The 15,628-nt window shown below is 31.3% G+C and overlaps 1 protein-coding gene across 1 annotated transcript; it reads right to left on the bottom strand.

Moving 5' to 3' along the window:
- Window positions 1-1,238: 1,238 nt before the first annotated feature.
- LOC139514179 (cytoplasmic protein NCK2-like) lies at window positions 1,239-14,793 on the bottom strand. The gene is made up of 3 exons (XM_071302975.1): window positions 14,464-14,793; window positions 7,493-8,528; window positions 1,239-6,841 (listed from the first exon to the last, which is right to left on the bottom strand). Exons 2-3 carry the CDS (start codon window positions 8,504-8,506, stop codon window positions 6,635-6,637), a joined length of 1,221 nt encoding a protein of 406 aa, XP_071159076.1. The 5' UTR covers window positions 8,507-8,528; window positions 14,464-14,793; the 3' UTR covers window positions 1,239-6,634.
- Window positions 14,794-15,628: the final 835 nt, after the last annotated feature.

The raw sequence follows: 15,628 nt of genomic DNA, 5'->3' as shown, positions 1-15,628 counted from the left end.
TGGCATCAAAATCTTCCGATCGATGTTTAGACAAAAACAATGCATTTTTTTTTTTTTTTTTATTAAAGCCGGTCATTTTTACCTTTACTCGTCCTTGGCGTGAGACGTTAGACATATAATATAATTATCGAGTATTTTATATTCTTTCACCTGTGTTTTGTTTAAACAAACCATTATCACTTTTCAATTATCCGACGGCTTGGTCAAAATGTCAACTTGTTCTCGCATTTTAATCAGTCATTCCCGATTCTTTCGATACTCTCGGGATTTTACAACGTTTACGTACGTACATATAGTAAACAGGTAAAAGTAGAGCGGGGAAATGTTCATTCATGAAATATTCATGAATGAATGAAAACGCAATCTCGCGTAGATTTCTTGTGATTTTTTCTACAGCGCATGGCAGATCCGCGAAGTAGTGTTTGTAATACTCATTTTTAAAATGAAGTTAAATTCATCTGAATCGTCGGTGAATATTCATTTCTTTTTATTCAAGCTGTAATCTTTTCAGTCAAAACAGTAGTTACTCAAAATTTTAAAAGAATCTTCCAAGAATCAGAACTCAAACACTAGTACTACACTATCTCGGAGCAGAATATATTGCGATAATCTGTCAACCGGAAGTTTGAGGCCGACGCCTAAGGAAAGTAGCAATAGCAAGCTATAGCAAACTTTCCAAAAATGGATTTCAAACAAGTGAAGTATAAGTGACAGCTTTGACACATGGCATCACAAGTACTGATAATGTATTGTATTTAAGGTACCAACTGTTAAAAGAAAACCAAGTTGTTTGTTACATCCATTGAATTACTTACTTGTCAGTTAATTTGCATCTACTGCCCTGTACAAAGGCAGTAACTTTGAAACCCATAAATCAATGAAATATTCTTTTTAATAACAGTTGTCATGTGGTTGGATTGGTGCATGACCATTTTTTTCCAATAATGATCAATTGAAAAAATTAAACTAGGCTGTGTTGACCTTGTGTGGATTTGGCTATTTCTAAGTCATATAGCTCCTATTATATTTAAGTATTCTTACATACATGGCAATGTTTTAGTTTGAGCATTCCACATGAAAGTAAATCCAGAAAAGGGTATCTTACTCATATTTTGTAATTTACATAAAAATTCACTACAATAACTGACATTTATCCATAATATTCCAGTAGCCATGAAAAATGAACCACACTCAATGTTACACAACTGCATGCTCAGTAATAACAAAAAACACACAGGTACTTTCTTTAAACATGTTTATTCAAAAACAAATATACTTTTGCTGTGAAGTAAGAACTGTATAACTGTAGTAAATATAGACTAGTATTACAACTGAAAACTGTTAACAAATTTTCTTGCATGCAGTCAATTCTATTTAATCAAGAATTGTTTTCAAAAAGGTCGAGCCTTACAGTTATAATTTTTTTAGTACAATGTATGATTATCGTACTCAAACCCAGAAATCAACCAATCAAAATTTGACTTTACAAACACAACTTTTGTTCACAAAGTACTGAGTCAAGCTTCATGACTGAAAGGCCAGTTGTTAAAATCATAATTGCTCAGTAGGAAAGAACTCTTGTAAATCTAACGTAAAATCAGATGAATTTAGCTGTTCTATCAAAATGATATAAATTTCAATTACCAGTACATTTATGGTTAGAAATTCAAATTTAACTTGTCATCTGCACAATCATTTTTGTACTTATTGCTTCCGTTGTAATAGGCCAGTTTAATTTAAGAATCCAGCAAAATATGAAATACACACTGTGATTACCATTCTTATAAATATGATTTATCATGTACAACAGTAAAACAAGATTGTTTTGGAGAGAATCTATTGTGTGTGATTTTACCTCAGATAACACTAGTTTCTCTCTCTTACTATGAATATTATCAGACATTACATGAATTTAAAACAAAATTGTTAACAAAGATGATGAATATATTAGGATTATGTCAAAACATTCCAAAAGAAAAGAACATGTTTCTTGCACCAATTGAAAAAAAAAAATCCAGAGAAAAATACAGCATTTCAAGACCTTTGATTTGTTTAATTAACTTACAGGTTGGGTGGTGGTCTCTTTGACAGTTACCCACACATCTTTTATTCACAAAAAGTTTTTTTACATTCATATATGAAAATATCTATGAATAACAGATGTGGGGGTATACGTCAAAAACCCCAACTAAATGACACAAATAACCCTTAGACACATAAAGGTCAATATATAGTCTTCATAAAAATTGAAAGTGTTAAATTAACTCTGTTAATTTTATGTGTCACTATATAAACTTGAAAAAGTTGTAGATACATATGAATTTAATACAAAACCAGATCTGTCATTATGCTGAACTCTCCAAATAACAAAATACTGTAATTTTAGAAAAATACAAGGTTTTTGTCATTGAGACAGAGTCGTAAACGCAATAATTTTAAACTCGCATTTTGAAATATTTTATATGAAACAGGATTTTTCTCAAAATCTTAAAAATTAAAATCACATTTTTTAGTCTAAAATAACAAAATCGCAATAATAAATGCACACAATAATTTCTGAATTTACAGTATGACATAAGACAACCACTGATAATGTTCTTGACTTTTGATAGGTATATGAATAAACATAGTACGACTATCATCCAAGTAAAGATCATAAAAACTAATTTGAATCCAAATTGAACAAAATAGTTTGTAACATTGTTTGAAATCCGGAAATTGACTAAAAAAAGATATTTTTGAATATCTAGTATAAATGTTAAAGAAACAAACTTGGCAAGGGAAGATATTTTTTAATGTATATATAACCGGGTAAGTAACATGCTACCTGACAACCTATGAACTTTACAACTGTGGTGTGCATGCTTAACTATTGCTGGATTCTTAAACTACTGTTATCACCTTCATTATTAGTAACCATTGCATAATTTTGGATTTAAAATAATACATAAATCTATTCAATAATGGAAATACAATCTGTTTTTAGGTTTGTGACAGATATTAGCCAGAAACAAAAACATACCACATCTTCTTTTTTATATTCATAACCCTGTTATATTCTAATGTCAAATAAGAGGTCTTCCTCAATTTTCACGGGACTACTTGAAGCAAAATTATCAACTGTCAATGGACGACAATATATAAAACATTTTTAACTGCATGATACTTCTATAGGCTTCTAATTCAAAACATGTAGATAAAATTAGCACAATAATATGAATCATGCCAGTCTCTTGACACAAGAGACACAAACTTCATGTAAGTTTTTCAACCTTAAATCCCTGAAAGCACTATCAATAACTTTAATTTTTCCTTAATAAGTATTATGATTTACTGTGGTCACATTTATTTTCGTGGGTACTAATTTTCCGTGGATTGAGGAACTCTAGCAAATTCATGGATATTAAACTTCCTGGTTTTGGCAACGTTTATATACATTCCTTTAGAAAATTTGTAATTTGTGGTTCCCCTGTACCCAAAAAATCCATAAAAAATAGTATCCAACGAAATATTAATGAATCCACAGCATCTTTTTTCTCAATTTTATGATAATGTTCATTTCAAGATCTGGAATTAAAATTTTTTAAAACAGTAAAAGGAGAAATTTTTGAGACTTATTGGATGCAAATCCATCATTTTGAATGTCTGAAAAGTGACTTGAAGACTTGTAACACAGATTTGAAACGGTTCAGAATAATTTTGATGACTGGAGAGCTGTTATTAGTGTATGTAGAAATCTGGCATTTACATTTTGAAATACAAAGTGGGGAGAGACAATCTTCATCATAGTAACTACATTGTAGTATAAGCATGATAAGTAGTATTCAACTGGATTACAACCTATAATATATCATAAAACAATACTTTTATTATGGCAGGTGAAAGTTCACCAATTAACTTATTGTCTAGAAAAATACTTTAACCCTTTTTTTTTAAATCATTCTTGTTAAACAAAAATACCTGTATTCATTTATAAATTTTTCAGGAACATCACTTTCCATTGATCAAAAGATGAGTTTTTCCAGGAATTTAAATAAAATCAAATTTTTAAGTTTGACACTTTAAACTTTAACTATGTTAAAACCTTCTTTTTTTGTGTTGAAATTTGCAATAAATGGTTAATAAATAGTGTTTTGTGGTACAATGATGCGCTGATATAGGAAATATGTCCCTCACGCAAGAATCACTGTTTATTTGTTTTTTGATCCTGTTAAATGTTGAGAATAAATGTGAATCATATACATTGTATTAGAAATACTGCTGTGCAAAATGTCAACAGGTGGAATTTGATTTTAAATACAACTCATATCAGATTGGCTTTGGTGTATAAAATGGACAATAAATCAAAACTGCTAAACATAAAACATTGCAAAGTTCATACTCATAATTTACAGCGCTTAAGACATAATTTTGCTGAGACAAATGAAAATTTGTATACCACGAAAAAATGTACATGAATTCTACTTTTGAATATTATATTTATTAGCCAGAATTTGTTTAATCAATTCAACCAACAGGCAAGTACAACGAAAGAGCGGATTTAAGGATTTATGGCAAACTAAGCTGAAACATGCATATTATCGACAAACTGGCAAATAAATTAATGAAAAAATGGATTGTAAGGTTGGTGGCAAAGTAAGCTAAAATATGTCTATTATCAACAACCTGTTATGTAAATGAAAGCGTGGATAAAAGGGTTGGCGAAAATACTTCCTTTTTTAAGTCTATTTCATATATTTACATTGAGAACCAGTGATAACTGTTTTAATGAATTTTACTGGTACATCAATTATAACAATATTAATTATAAATTTATACAAAAAAGGAACAAATCTTTAAATTGTGTATCTTTTGTAGGAAATAGCTGGTAATAGTTTCAAGAGATGGATATTTTAATGAATGAAATAATGATCCCCCTTAAAACTCTTCTGATAAACAGTAGGCATGGCAAATATGAATGTACAACCTGTAAAACTTGTATGCACAATAAGAATCATGATATAGAACATAAAGAATACAATGAAACCTGTTTAAACCAATATCTTAAACATATTTCTTGTTTACAAAGATTTCTGATATATTTTACTACAATTTTAGCTGTTTAAAGAGATAAACAAAAGTATTTTCCAGACAATAAATGACTATTTTCATATTTGACAGTAATGATATCAACCAATTTCATAAGTACATGTATAAGGACAATCTCAAATGTTTTCTTCTTCAACTTTTCCCACCCATTGTGATATATCAGTAATTATCTGCCCCTGATTCCAACCAAATGGTAGAAATTATAGGGAGATAATCACTGTATGTTATCTCCCCTTGTAACTTCACTTGGGTCATGAAGGTAAATACACCACAACTTGGGTAAACAATGTCATTTCCACTTGCACTCTCAAATTTCAACAAATTTCAGTTTCAGATTTTTGAAAAAAAAATATAGCATACAATTTTTTTTATTCCCCTAGGTATTATTTTAACCAAAATGAGATGCAAGTTTTGCCAAACCCCACTTAACAAAGGTAAATGTCACAATGTTTTTAAGATGAAGTTTATCAGACTATTGTTTACCAATGTATACAGATAAGAAAGGAACAAAACATAGGTTGTAATTGAACATATGATGTTTCTGAACTACAAAAAACAGACCATTTTCATATGATAACTAGTTAAATTCTACTGATGCAGTTTGTAGTTATTTTAAATTTCCTTGCAGTTAAGGATCATATCCCCACTTTCACAAGCAAGATCCAAAAGTGCTCGGAAATTATAGATTTAACAGTAACCTTTGCAATTTTGTGCTTTGTACAAACATTAAATATTGCATAGCATTAAAAACAAGAATATGTCCATAGGACACAATCATGGCATGCCCCGTTCACACGAATACATTTCATTCTTCAGAACTGCAAAATTTTACTTATTAAAACCTCTTTTTGTAATTGAAACAGTTCATATATAATGGACATGTGCTCTAAGTTTAATGTTGATAAAACCACCACTTTCATAATTAACTACCTTCAACTAAAACTTTACTCTAATAAAGAATGAATGAACAGAAAGATGTAGGCTGAAAAAACGCAATGTTATCTAGGACATTACACAACTCATTGGTTGCCAGTTGTTTGACATGAACTTTGTAAAATAAAAAAAATTACACATAATCTCTCCATTATTTAGACTGCTTTTAAAAGGGGAACTTAAAAAAATGTAAGCTTTTGAAATTAGTGATTCTGTGCATGTTTCATCTTACAAATACTGCAGTTTTATCTAAATCTTGTCCCAGGAATTTTTATTTCAACAGTTAAAGATGAGAAAGAGAAAAAAATATGAAATAAACAAAATCTTAGTAATAAGTTACATTTGCAGAAACTGCTCCTATGTTAATATATATCAACTTATTATATTAACGTTGTCGATTCAAAATGCTATGTAACAGAAAATATAACAATTTACATGCAAGTTTCTGAGGTTATACATTTTCGAACAGATTCTTATGTAGTAGGGGTTAAAATCTCAACAACAAATTAGAACAATGATTAAGATGCTATGATTGATCAATACTTTTGCACTTAATAATTAATTCAAAAAATTCAAAAAAATGCTTCATAAATACAGTAATAATAATGTACCGTCAGAACTCTGACGGCATAATGAATGGTTTGACTAAATACAACTTTTCATTCTCCTGTTTAAAGATAGGATGTTTCTTGTAATGCTCTATTAGATGGTCAAGTGACGAGAATTTTTGTTGACCTATCTGGTACTGTTCATCGTTCACGTTCACACGAAAATGCTTGTTCCTTTCGGCAGCTTTTAAAACAACTGTAAAGTTTCCACTCTGAAAAAAAGAGTCAATATAGTATTAGAAAATTGCAAATAACCTATCATACTAAAATGACTAAAAAAGGAGACGATAAAATATTTAAAACTTCCACAATTTATTCCAATATTTATTTCATTTTGTTACTTAGCTGTTTCAGTAACGTGTTTAATGAGCATTGAGATAACTGTCATGTATATGTGAAACCAAATGATGATGCAATATTTACATTTCCTTCTGTAAGGATGGTCTTTCAATTGAGTGTGAAATGGTTCTATTATGAGTATATTCAAAAAATAAAACCATAACTGATATACGAATCCTAAGGATGATAACTCTGAAATATACTTTTAGTCCATGAATGTTTTTTTTTATATTTATATGGAAATGATATCCTCAGGCAAATAAATAAATAAATGCTTGTAATTAACTGTATTTTGTTTAACTTCATTATTTCACAGTGTATTATTAATATATATATTTTATGTTGGAGAGTTGTCTCATTGTCACTCACACCACATCTTCTTATTATTTTGAAACTTTGCTAACAAACCAAACACTTTGGAAAATATGTGTTCTCATTAATATTATAATTTGATGTTTTAGGCAAACCTAAATATCCGATTCCTCATGTAGACAGACACATTAAAAACTAAGACAAATACTAACTGCAGATTCACTATCACGTATAATGAAATCTCCTTCCTGAGCAAACTTTTTCAAAAGTTCCTCGCACTCTTGTCGTGTTATTTTGCCATAATACCAGTCTTTATCTGCAAGTGGACCAGAAACACGAAACTGTTTTCTACTTCCTGGACCGACAACTGAGAGATTAGAAGTGTTCGATAGACTACTTGTTGATTGGGACTGTGGTGTTGAAGAACTGTGGCTATTGGCAGTTTCACAGTCTTCTAAAACAACCTGAACATAATTTTGTGGGACCAGCCCGACTAATCCACGTTCATTCTGAGCACGCCACCAATCAGGGTCTTCTGACGGTTTTTCTAAAATCACAAGTCGCTCTCCCTTTTCAAACGCCAGTTCCTCTGGTTGCGTACCAGTAAATGCATAAAGGGCAACAACAGTTTCTTGCTCCTGAATTCGAGGTTCCAACATTGCTGCTGTTGAATACTCCACGGGACAACTATTTTCATTTTGTTCAATAATGTCAACATAATTTGAAGGAAACCATCCAGTACTATTATCCTTCTTACGACCCTTCCACCACCCATCAATTGACTTTTCTAACACTGTCACTTGTTCAGCTTTGGTCAATCCCAATTCATCCGGCCTCTGAGGAGTATAATTAAATTTGACAATGGAAGGCTGAGGATCACAAATCGTAACGTCACTACTCGTACTATTTTGATCACTTCCTGTATCTCCGTTGCGGCTCACCACAGGACTATGAGAAGTTAATTTTGTATCACTTTTATTTCTTCTCCCAAGAGTTGCTCTGAGACTAGAGAAAATCTTTGAAGGTTTGGACTTTTTAACATAATTTGAGGGAACGAATCCCGATTTGTTACGATTGTTTTGCACTTTCCACCATTCCCTAGTGTCATCCAACAAGACCAGCTTTTCATGTTTCCTTATATCTAATTCCTGTGCATTTTCGGCCCTGTAGTCATATTTTGCAACAACGACTTGCTGACCTTCTTCATTCATGGTTGCTGCTGGCATCCGGACGTTGTGCTTCACATCACTGAAATGATAAATATCCAATTTAATTTCTATCCCATTTTTATAATGCTACTGTTGTCATATAAATGGATACTAACATTTTGCAATACCTGATTGACCTAGGTTCATATTTTGTGTGTTTTGTTTGTTACTGCTGATTTTGAGTTTGTTTTTTTTTTTTTTTTTTGGGGGGACCAGTTTCTGTTGTATACTGGTAATTCAACATTTATTGTTAATTTATCTGTCGCAATAGCCACAATGCAAGAAACAAGTTATATTTATTGTTTATTGTTTTTGCCCAACCTTTACTGTGAGCACAAAAGATTTTTCTGGAACTGCCACTTTTAACAAGTGGGTGGATTAAACTAGTCTTGTGTATTTTCAATCCTGACACGGTCAGTGACACCTACTAGTCTATTATCACAAGTGGCATACCAAACAATAGCTTTAGCTAAAATAAATTGAATATATGTGTATGTAGTTATACAATTTATAAAAATTTGATTGTCTGCAATAATTGCAATAATTGCCTTTAATAACCATGTGAAATAACTGTCCATTACACATGTTAAATGCACTATTAAAGCAAAAAAATCATGATATCTTCACTCTGGGGGTGGCATAATTATTATCTATATAGATATAAGTATGTATAATAAGATATATATGTACAAGGGGGTTGACCTAAATTCCATACATCAACATTTTATGGGAAATATCAATATTCATACACTATTATTTGGTATAAAACTGTAATGCTTAAGTATTAAATCTTCAGACATATATGTTAAGGGGGTTCGCGGGTCTAAATCATTTATATAGGATTTCTCTATATTTTTCTATAAATGAACTTTATCTTATAGTTAATAGAAAATTAAAATAAAAAAGTGGGGTCACCGTTCATTTGCGCTCACAATCTGCCTTCGAAAGAAGCATACATTTTTGTAAAGGTGGTTGAAGTAATAGGAGAAATATAGGTATTATCGAAATAAAAAAAGAAATTTATTACAGAAATCGCTCAAATTTTACAATAATTTAGTTTAAGTACAGCTTATATGGAAATTATATTAAAAAATATATGTCACCGATGAGTTAAAAAAGATATATCAATTTTAAAGCCAAAAAAGAGCATTTTTCCACCAAAGGGAGATAATTTGGAACTTTTTCAATGATGTACACATTTTAAATGTCATCTGGGGCCAACACGAATTGATTGTTTTGGATGATTTTTGTACCATATGATAAAGTAACAACTACAAAAGGTAATAAATAAAATTTGTAGTGAAAAACAAATGTTTAATTTTTTCTGAAATTTTTATACCCTCGAGCCTCCTTAAATGAAAATAAATGACATTAGATTTTATATGAGAAACCATAATTTTACATTATTTTTAATCTATTGATTTCTAGTCTAGGACAGTTTCTGTGTACATGCATGTCTTCTCTATCTGTCCCTTCTGATTTAAACACTTCCAAACCATATGCTGCAATTAAAAGTGAGCATTACATGCATGCATGTACAGGATTTTGGTAAAGAGAAAAAAACAACACTTCAGCAGCAGTTGATAAATTATTGAAATGTCACAGTACAAGGGGTAAATCAAGTTTTATATTATCTTGTTTTGATCATTACAGCCTTCACCATGTTCACCTTAACTTTTGAGTCCACAAGCCAGAAGCTCAATTTGTTGAAAATTTAAGTTGGATTCTGTAGGCTTGTAGAGAAGAATTCACAAGTCAATGCAGTAGGACTTATGTTTAAATGTGAAGACTGGATAATATTGTCAGAACCTATGATTTAATGTTAACAAAAATAAATTTAATTCAATTGGTCGCCTTTACTTTTGAAGCTTCACCTCAAAACTTCGCGATTTTTTTTCTTTTTCAAACCACTCGTTTGCCCAAATTTTGGGAGTGGAAAAATCCAAAGAACAAGAAATTAAATTGGTGTGGCCTAGAGAATGGTTGCAAATAAATTAACAAATCAGCTGTTAAATTAAGACAAATGGATGTTCATGTTATCACACAGCAATAACAGTCAGTTAATATATACTACTCCTTTCCTGAAAAACATAATATGAACTCTGCAGTGTGGGTTTTGCTCATTGTTGAAGTTGTATTGTATTCTATAATTGCTTTTATGTAATTTGATCTGCAGTGGAGAATTTTCTCATTGGAAATCATACCACTGTGGCACATCTTTTTTTATATCAACTGAGCTGTTACAACAGCATTTAGCTAATGAAATAAACATCATTGCTCATTGTTGAAGGCCATACAGTGACCTATAGTTGCTAATTTCTGTGTCATTTTGGTCTCTTGTGGAGAGTTGTCTCATTGGCAATCATACCACATATTCTTTTTTCTTCCTCTGGCACATGAATCAGTCAACTTTCTATAAAGCTACAAGTCCCTTTTTCTGACATGAAGTTTGTACATGTACATGATCTATCCATAAACAATTCCATTATACAGATGCAGGTGTCAGACTGTCAGCAAACTCTTAATTGCAGCAGTACATTTGTGAAAGGGGTTATAAAGGACAAAATTGATAACATTGTAGATATGAACCCATACAGTACTATGAATCAGAGTAAGCTGGACTTTACATGCTGATACAACAATGTACCAGTAAATAAAAATTTCTGACCGTGTCTATATTTTCAATTCTGGATAAAGCTGTAGTACTATATTACTATTGATTAACTCTCCATGAAAACGTATACCACTGACTAACTGTTACAATTAATTTCCATTCCCCTTGAAATTTTATGATGAATAGACGTCCACTGACACAGCAGGTTCGTTCACTGACATTTAATAAATTACAGCATAAAAAAAGATGGAGACTTTTGGATAAGAATATATGTACACACGTGCACATAAGATTTTATCTTTATTTTTGTGTTTTCTACTAACCGCACATTTTCTCTTCAATTACCAACTATCAGGTGGTTGAATTTAAAGCTTTAATCATTTGCACTATTTCTCTCCAAGATTACACTGTGATGCATAGTACAGAAAAACAGGAAATGAAACAAGTTTTTATCTGTTTCTATCCATGATTGAAATTCCAGCATATCACTGATAAGAAATTTGTCTGTGTAATCAAATACTGTTACTACTCCAGTCCTGCTGTGATCAAATATTCTATTAAAAACAACTAATGTTATGATGGGTTAGAATTCTTCAAACAGAGATGTATTTTTATACTATTGGAAAAGAAAAAAATGCAGTAAAAATGTGTTTTTTTTTTTCAAAGTAGCGTCTTTACAGTGAGATTTGTACAAACTACTAGCACAAAAGTCTGCAAGCTATATAAAATTGATACCTTCAACTATTGTAAGATATTGGTAAAAGAACACTAAAAGTTATAAAAATATATTTTTAAATAATAATTCGCTAATCTTATTAGTTAATTAAGTCCAATAAAAATCTGTAAAATTGTTTACCATTTCTTTTTATCTCCATGCATTATGATTTGGACAAGACAGCAAACTGATCATGATATTTGAACTTATTAGTTGATTACATATACATGTCTACTGTATAGGTTACACATACATGTATATTGCAAAATAATATCTAAAATTAAACAAGACCTGTTAATTTCTTCACTAAAGGTTAGACATTTTCCTTGAGGCTCTTTTTCAAATAAAACCGAAGATAAGACACATTCTAAGAAAATTTCAAATTAAAAGACTATTTTCTATCAAGAACAGTGGTTTAAGCCATTCATGCCATTGTAAGCTGAGAAACAGTAAAAAAATTTAATACAAAATATCCATCATTTGTCCATGATCACATCATTTTTCAAGAATTTCAAAATAGGATACTTTTTTTATAACCAACATTTCATGTCCTTCCAGGCTGCCGCTATATCAAGTTCAATAATTGGTTAAGATGTTGCTTGTATTGTAACAAATGAAGTTTTACATGTATTACCTTTAAACAACTTCAAGAAAAAGAAAAGAATAAAAGTGCTTTTTCTATGATAAAATCTCGAGGATAAAATAGTCATTTAATATGATTCTTTAAATTTCTTAGCTTCTACCCTCAGTTTTCAATATATGTGTGTGTTTTAAAATTTTCTACAGAATACAAAAACATTTTCATGTTATGTAGCTAAAAATAAATTTTCATCCATGGATATCCTTGAACAGATATTAAAACCTTACCTACTGCATGTATTGCTACATGTATAGATACTAACAACAGAAGGGCCAGTAATTCCTGGTACAATAGTCTAGTAACACACTTTTATGTTATATCTCTAATAAAATCTGTTGATACATCATGCAATAGGGGATCAATGAATTACTGTCCTCCTACCATGTGTAACATCACCAATGCAACTTCAAATGTATAAAAAAAAGACTGTAACTGAGAAAAACAACACAGACTTTGGAAATAAAATTACCCAGATAAAAAAACAAAAAAACTAACATGACTAAAGCAAAAGCTTAAATGAACACCTGGTAAATGACAATAAAGACAATACAAGAGGGAAGGAAGGCCCTTTCCCTTCAGCGTCAAATTGGTTAAAATTTTATTGTGATTCGTTTAATTATCCTTATCATGAATGATTCATTAGAAACCCCAAATAATAATCTGTTACCATTATTATTCATAAACAGTGAAAGGTTGGTAAATTATTCTTCTTCTTCCTCTTCAGGTATCTTACCCTTCAGAATTATAATGATTACTGACTGCAATCATGTCAATGCTCAATATACAAATTGTAGTATAATACCATTTAGGCACTACTTTATTTTTAGTTAAAAGGTCCTTTTTTACTTTGATCAGCATTTGTATTAGATTTGGGATTCTTGAAATATTGTAGCCATGAGTATCCTTGAAGAGACAATAATTGGGACATTACATTTGTACCATTTCCATGTATGATGTACGATGTAGATGTACATTGTATGTTATCATGTGGAGCAGGATCTCCTTACCCTTCCGGAGCATCTGAGATCACCCCTAGTTTTTGGTGGGGTTCATGTTGTTTAATCTTTAGTTTTCTATGTTGTGTTCTGTGTACTATTGTTTGTCTGTTTGTCCTTTTCATTTTTAGCCATGGCGTTGTCAGTTTATTGTTGATTTATGAGTTTGACTGTCCCTCTGGTATCTTTCGTCCCTCTTTTATCAATGTTAAAGTTTTTGGCGAACAGGAAGTAAAACATTGAAAGAACTGCAAAACATGTCACACAGTAGTCAAGATAGCATTATCAGATCATTGAAGCTTAGAGCCAAGTTTCAAGAATCTATGACTTGTACAAATATAAAATTACATTGTATGTATTTGGATCTGGTGGTTGCTGTCAGCCGAGATAAATGTTGCATGATCTTACAGATGTCTAGGAAGGATGCAGAGGTAAATCAGCAATTCCAATTTCTTTGAATTTAAACATATAACTACATTGTATAAGTGCATGGAATTTTTATCAGAAACATTTTTGCTCGCAAAGGGTTAAGATCCGCCAAAAAGGGTAGAGACGAGGGGACTGGATTGTAACCCTTGGCTAGCAATGATGTATCAGATCAAACTATAAATGGTTGATTAGTTTGTACATTGACATTGTGTGGTCCTGTGTTGGTGTTTAACCTCTTACAAAGTAACCTATTGCTCTAAGTGTGGTGGTGGGACAGTTCCAATTAATAGAAAGTACAAACATGTATGAAACATGTCATTGTACATAATTTACTACATCAAGCTATTAATAGTTTTTAACATGTATACATACACCATCTTTTAGGTTAACACCCAATCTATGGGTATGAAATGACCTGATAACATCTACAATGTAAGAAGTTGAGTCAACAATCAACAGATGACTGGCTTTTTGAGAACATAAAACCAATGTTTTCTACTTGAAATTCATTGTAAACTGTCATAATCGGTTAAAACTGTATATATAAAACATGTCTGCTAACTAACCATCTTAATATCTTACCTAATTACTCATATTTTTAAGACTTTGACAGTTGGCATTGTTTTTGGTTTTCCTTCATTATCTCACTTCATTTATTATTCCATGACCGATATCTCGGAGATGAGTCACCCACAGAACAACGGTAGGAAGTATCGCGAAAAGTCCTTCTGTGTCAGTATTATTAGCAACTTTACTTTCAGATATTAAGTTTTCTATACCCTCTGTTCAATAGTCACTCCAATATTATCTTATATAGATCAAACAAACTTCATTTCTGCGGTATTCTTTTGACAAGTAAAGTCGGTGTTTTGGTCAGCCATGTTGATTAGAGTAAAATAGTCCCACCCATTTAAAGATTCATGCGCGAGAGCAAAAATATCGCGGGAAGCTGTTTGAAAAGGGTGTTCCTCTATTTGCATTTTATTACGAAAAGATGTGGTAGCAGAAATAAATGTTGCTGCAAGGTTGCAAGGAATATGATGAGAAAAAGCTAGATACCAATTTTGATCCATAACATAACGAAATTGAAAAGTGTGGACCCTCATAGATACCTCTCGGCCTTGATGTTGTGTTATCTTTAAAAAAAAAAGACGTTTCGGCCACACTACAAGTTCGCCTACAGGTCGTTTCGTCCACGCTACCAGTTCGTTCACATCCAACAAAGTGGCAGTTCGTCAAGAACCAAAAACGGCTGGCGGTTCGTCTGTCAACGTATATTTGTTCCACCTAACAGAAGTTCCAATGGAAACTTTGTTATAAACATTGTCATAATATCTATTCCTGTTGGAACAAATATTCTATACCATTTATTCCGTTGGGAACATTTACTGTAATATTTATTCCTGTGGAAATAATATTCCAGAACATTTTTTCCCTTTGGATATTATATAATGAAGGAAATGCTATTCCGTGACACGTCTACAATCGATTCGGCCATTCTACTAGGGTGAACTTGCCCCCTTCCTCTTCTTAAGTTGTTTTCCAGTCTTCCATCTGAATGAAGATGATTAATAACTGATGCATACGTGGCCTATTTGTTTTAAAAAAGTTAATATTTTAGTTATATACAAAAAATATTGATAATAATGTTGCAGCAGAGAACAGACGTAGTGATTAAAATTATTTACAGGAGAAGAAGCTATTCAAAATAGAGTGGCCCGGGCAGAGAACAACATATGTAAGCTGC

The sequence above is a fragment of the Mytilus edulis genome, chromosome 3 (assembly GCF_963676685.1).
Source record: "Mytilus edulis chromosome 3, xbMytEdul2.2, whole genome shotgun sequence".
Classification (NCBI taxonomy): Eukaryota; Metazoa; Mollusca; class Bivalvia; order Mytilida; family Mytilidae; genus Mytilus; species Mytilus edulis.
The sequence above is the reverse complement of the archived record's forward strand: the minus strand, read 5'-3'. Positions and strand labels throughout refer to the sequence as shown.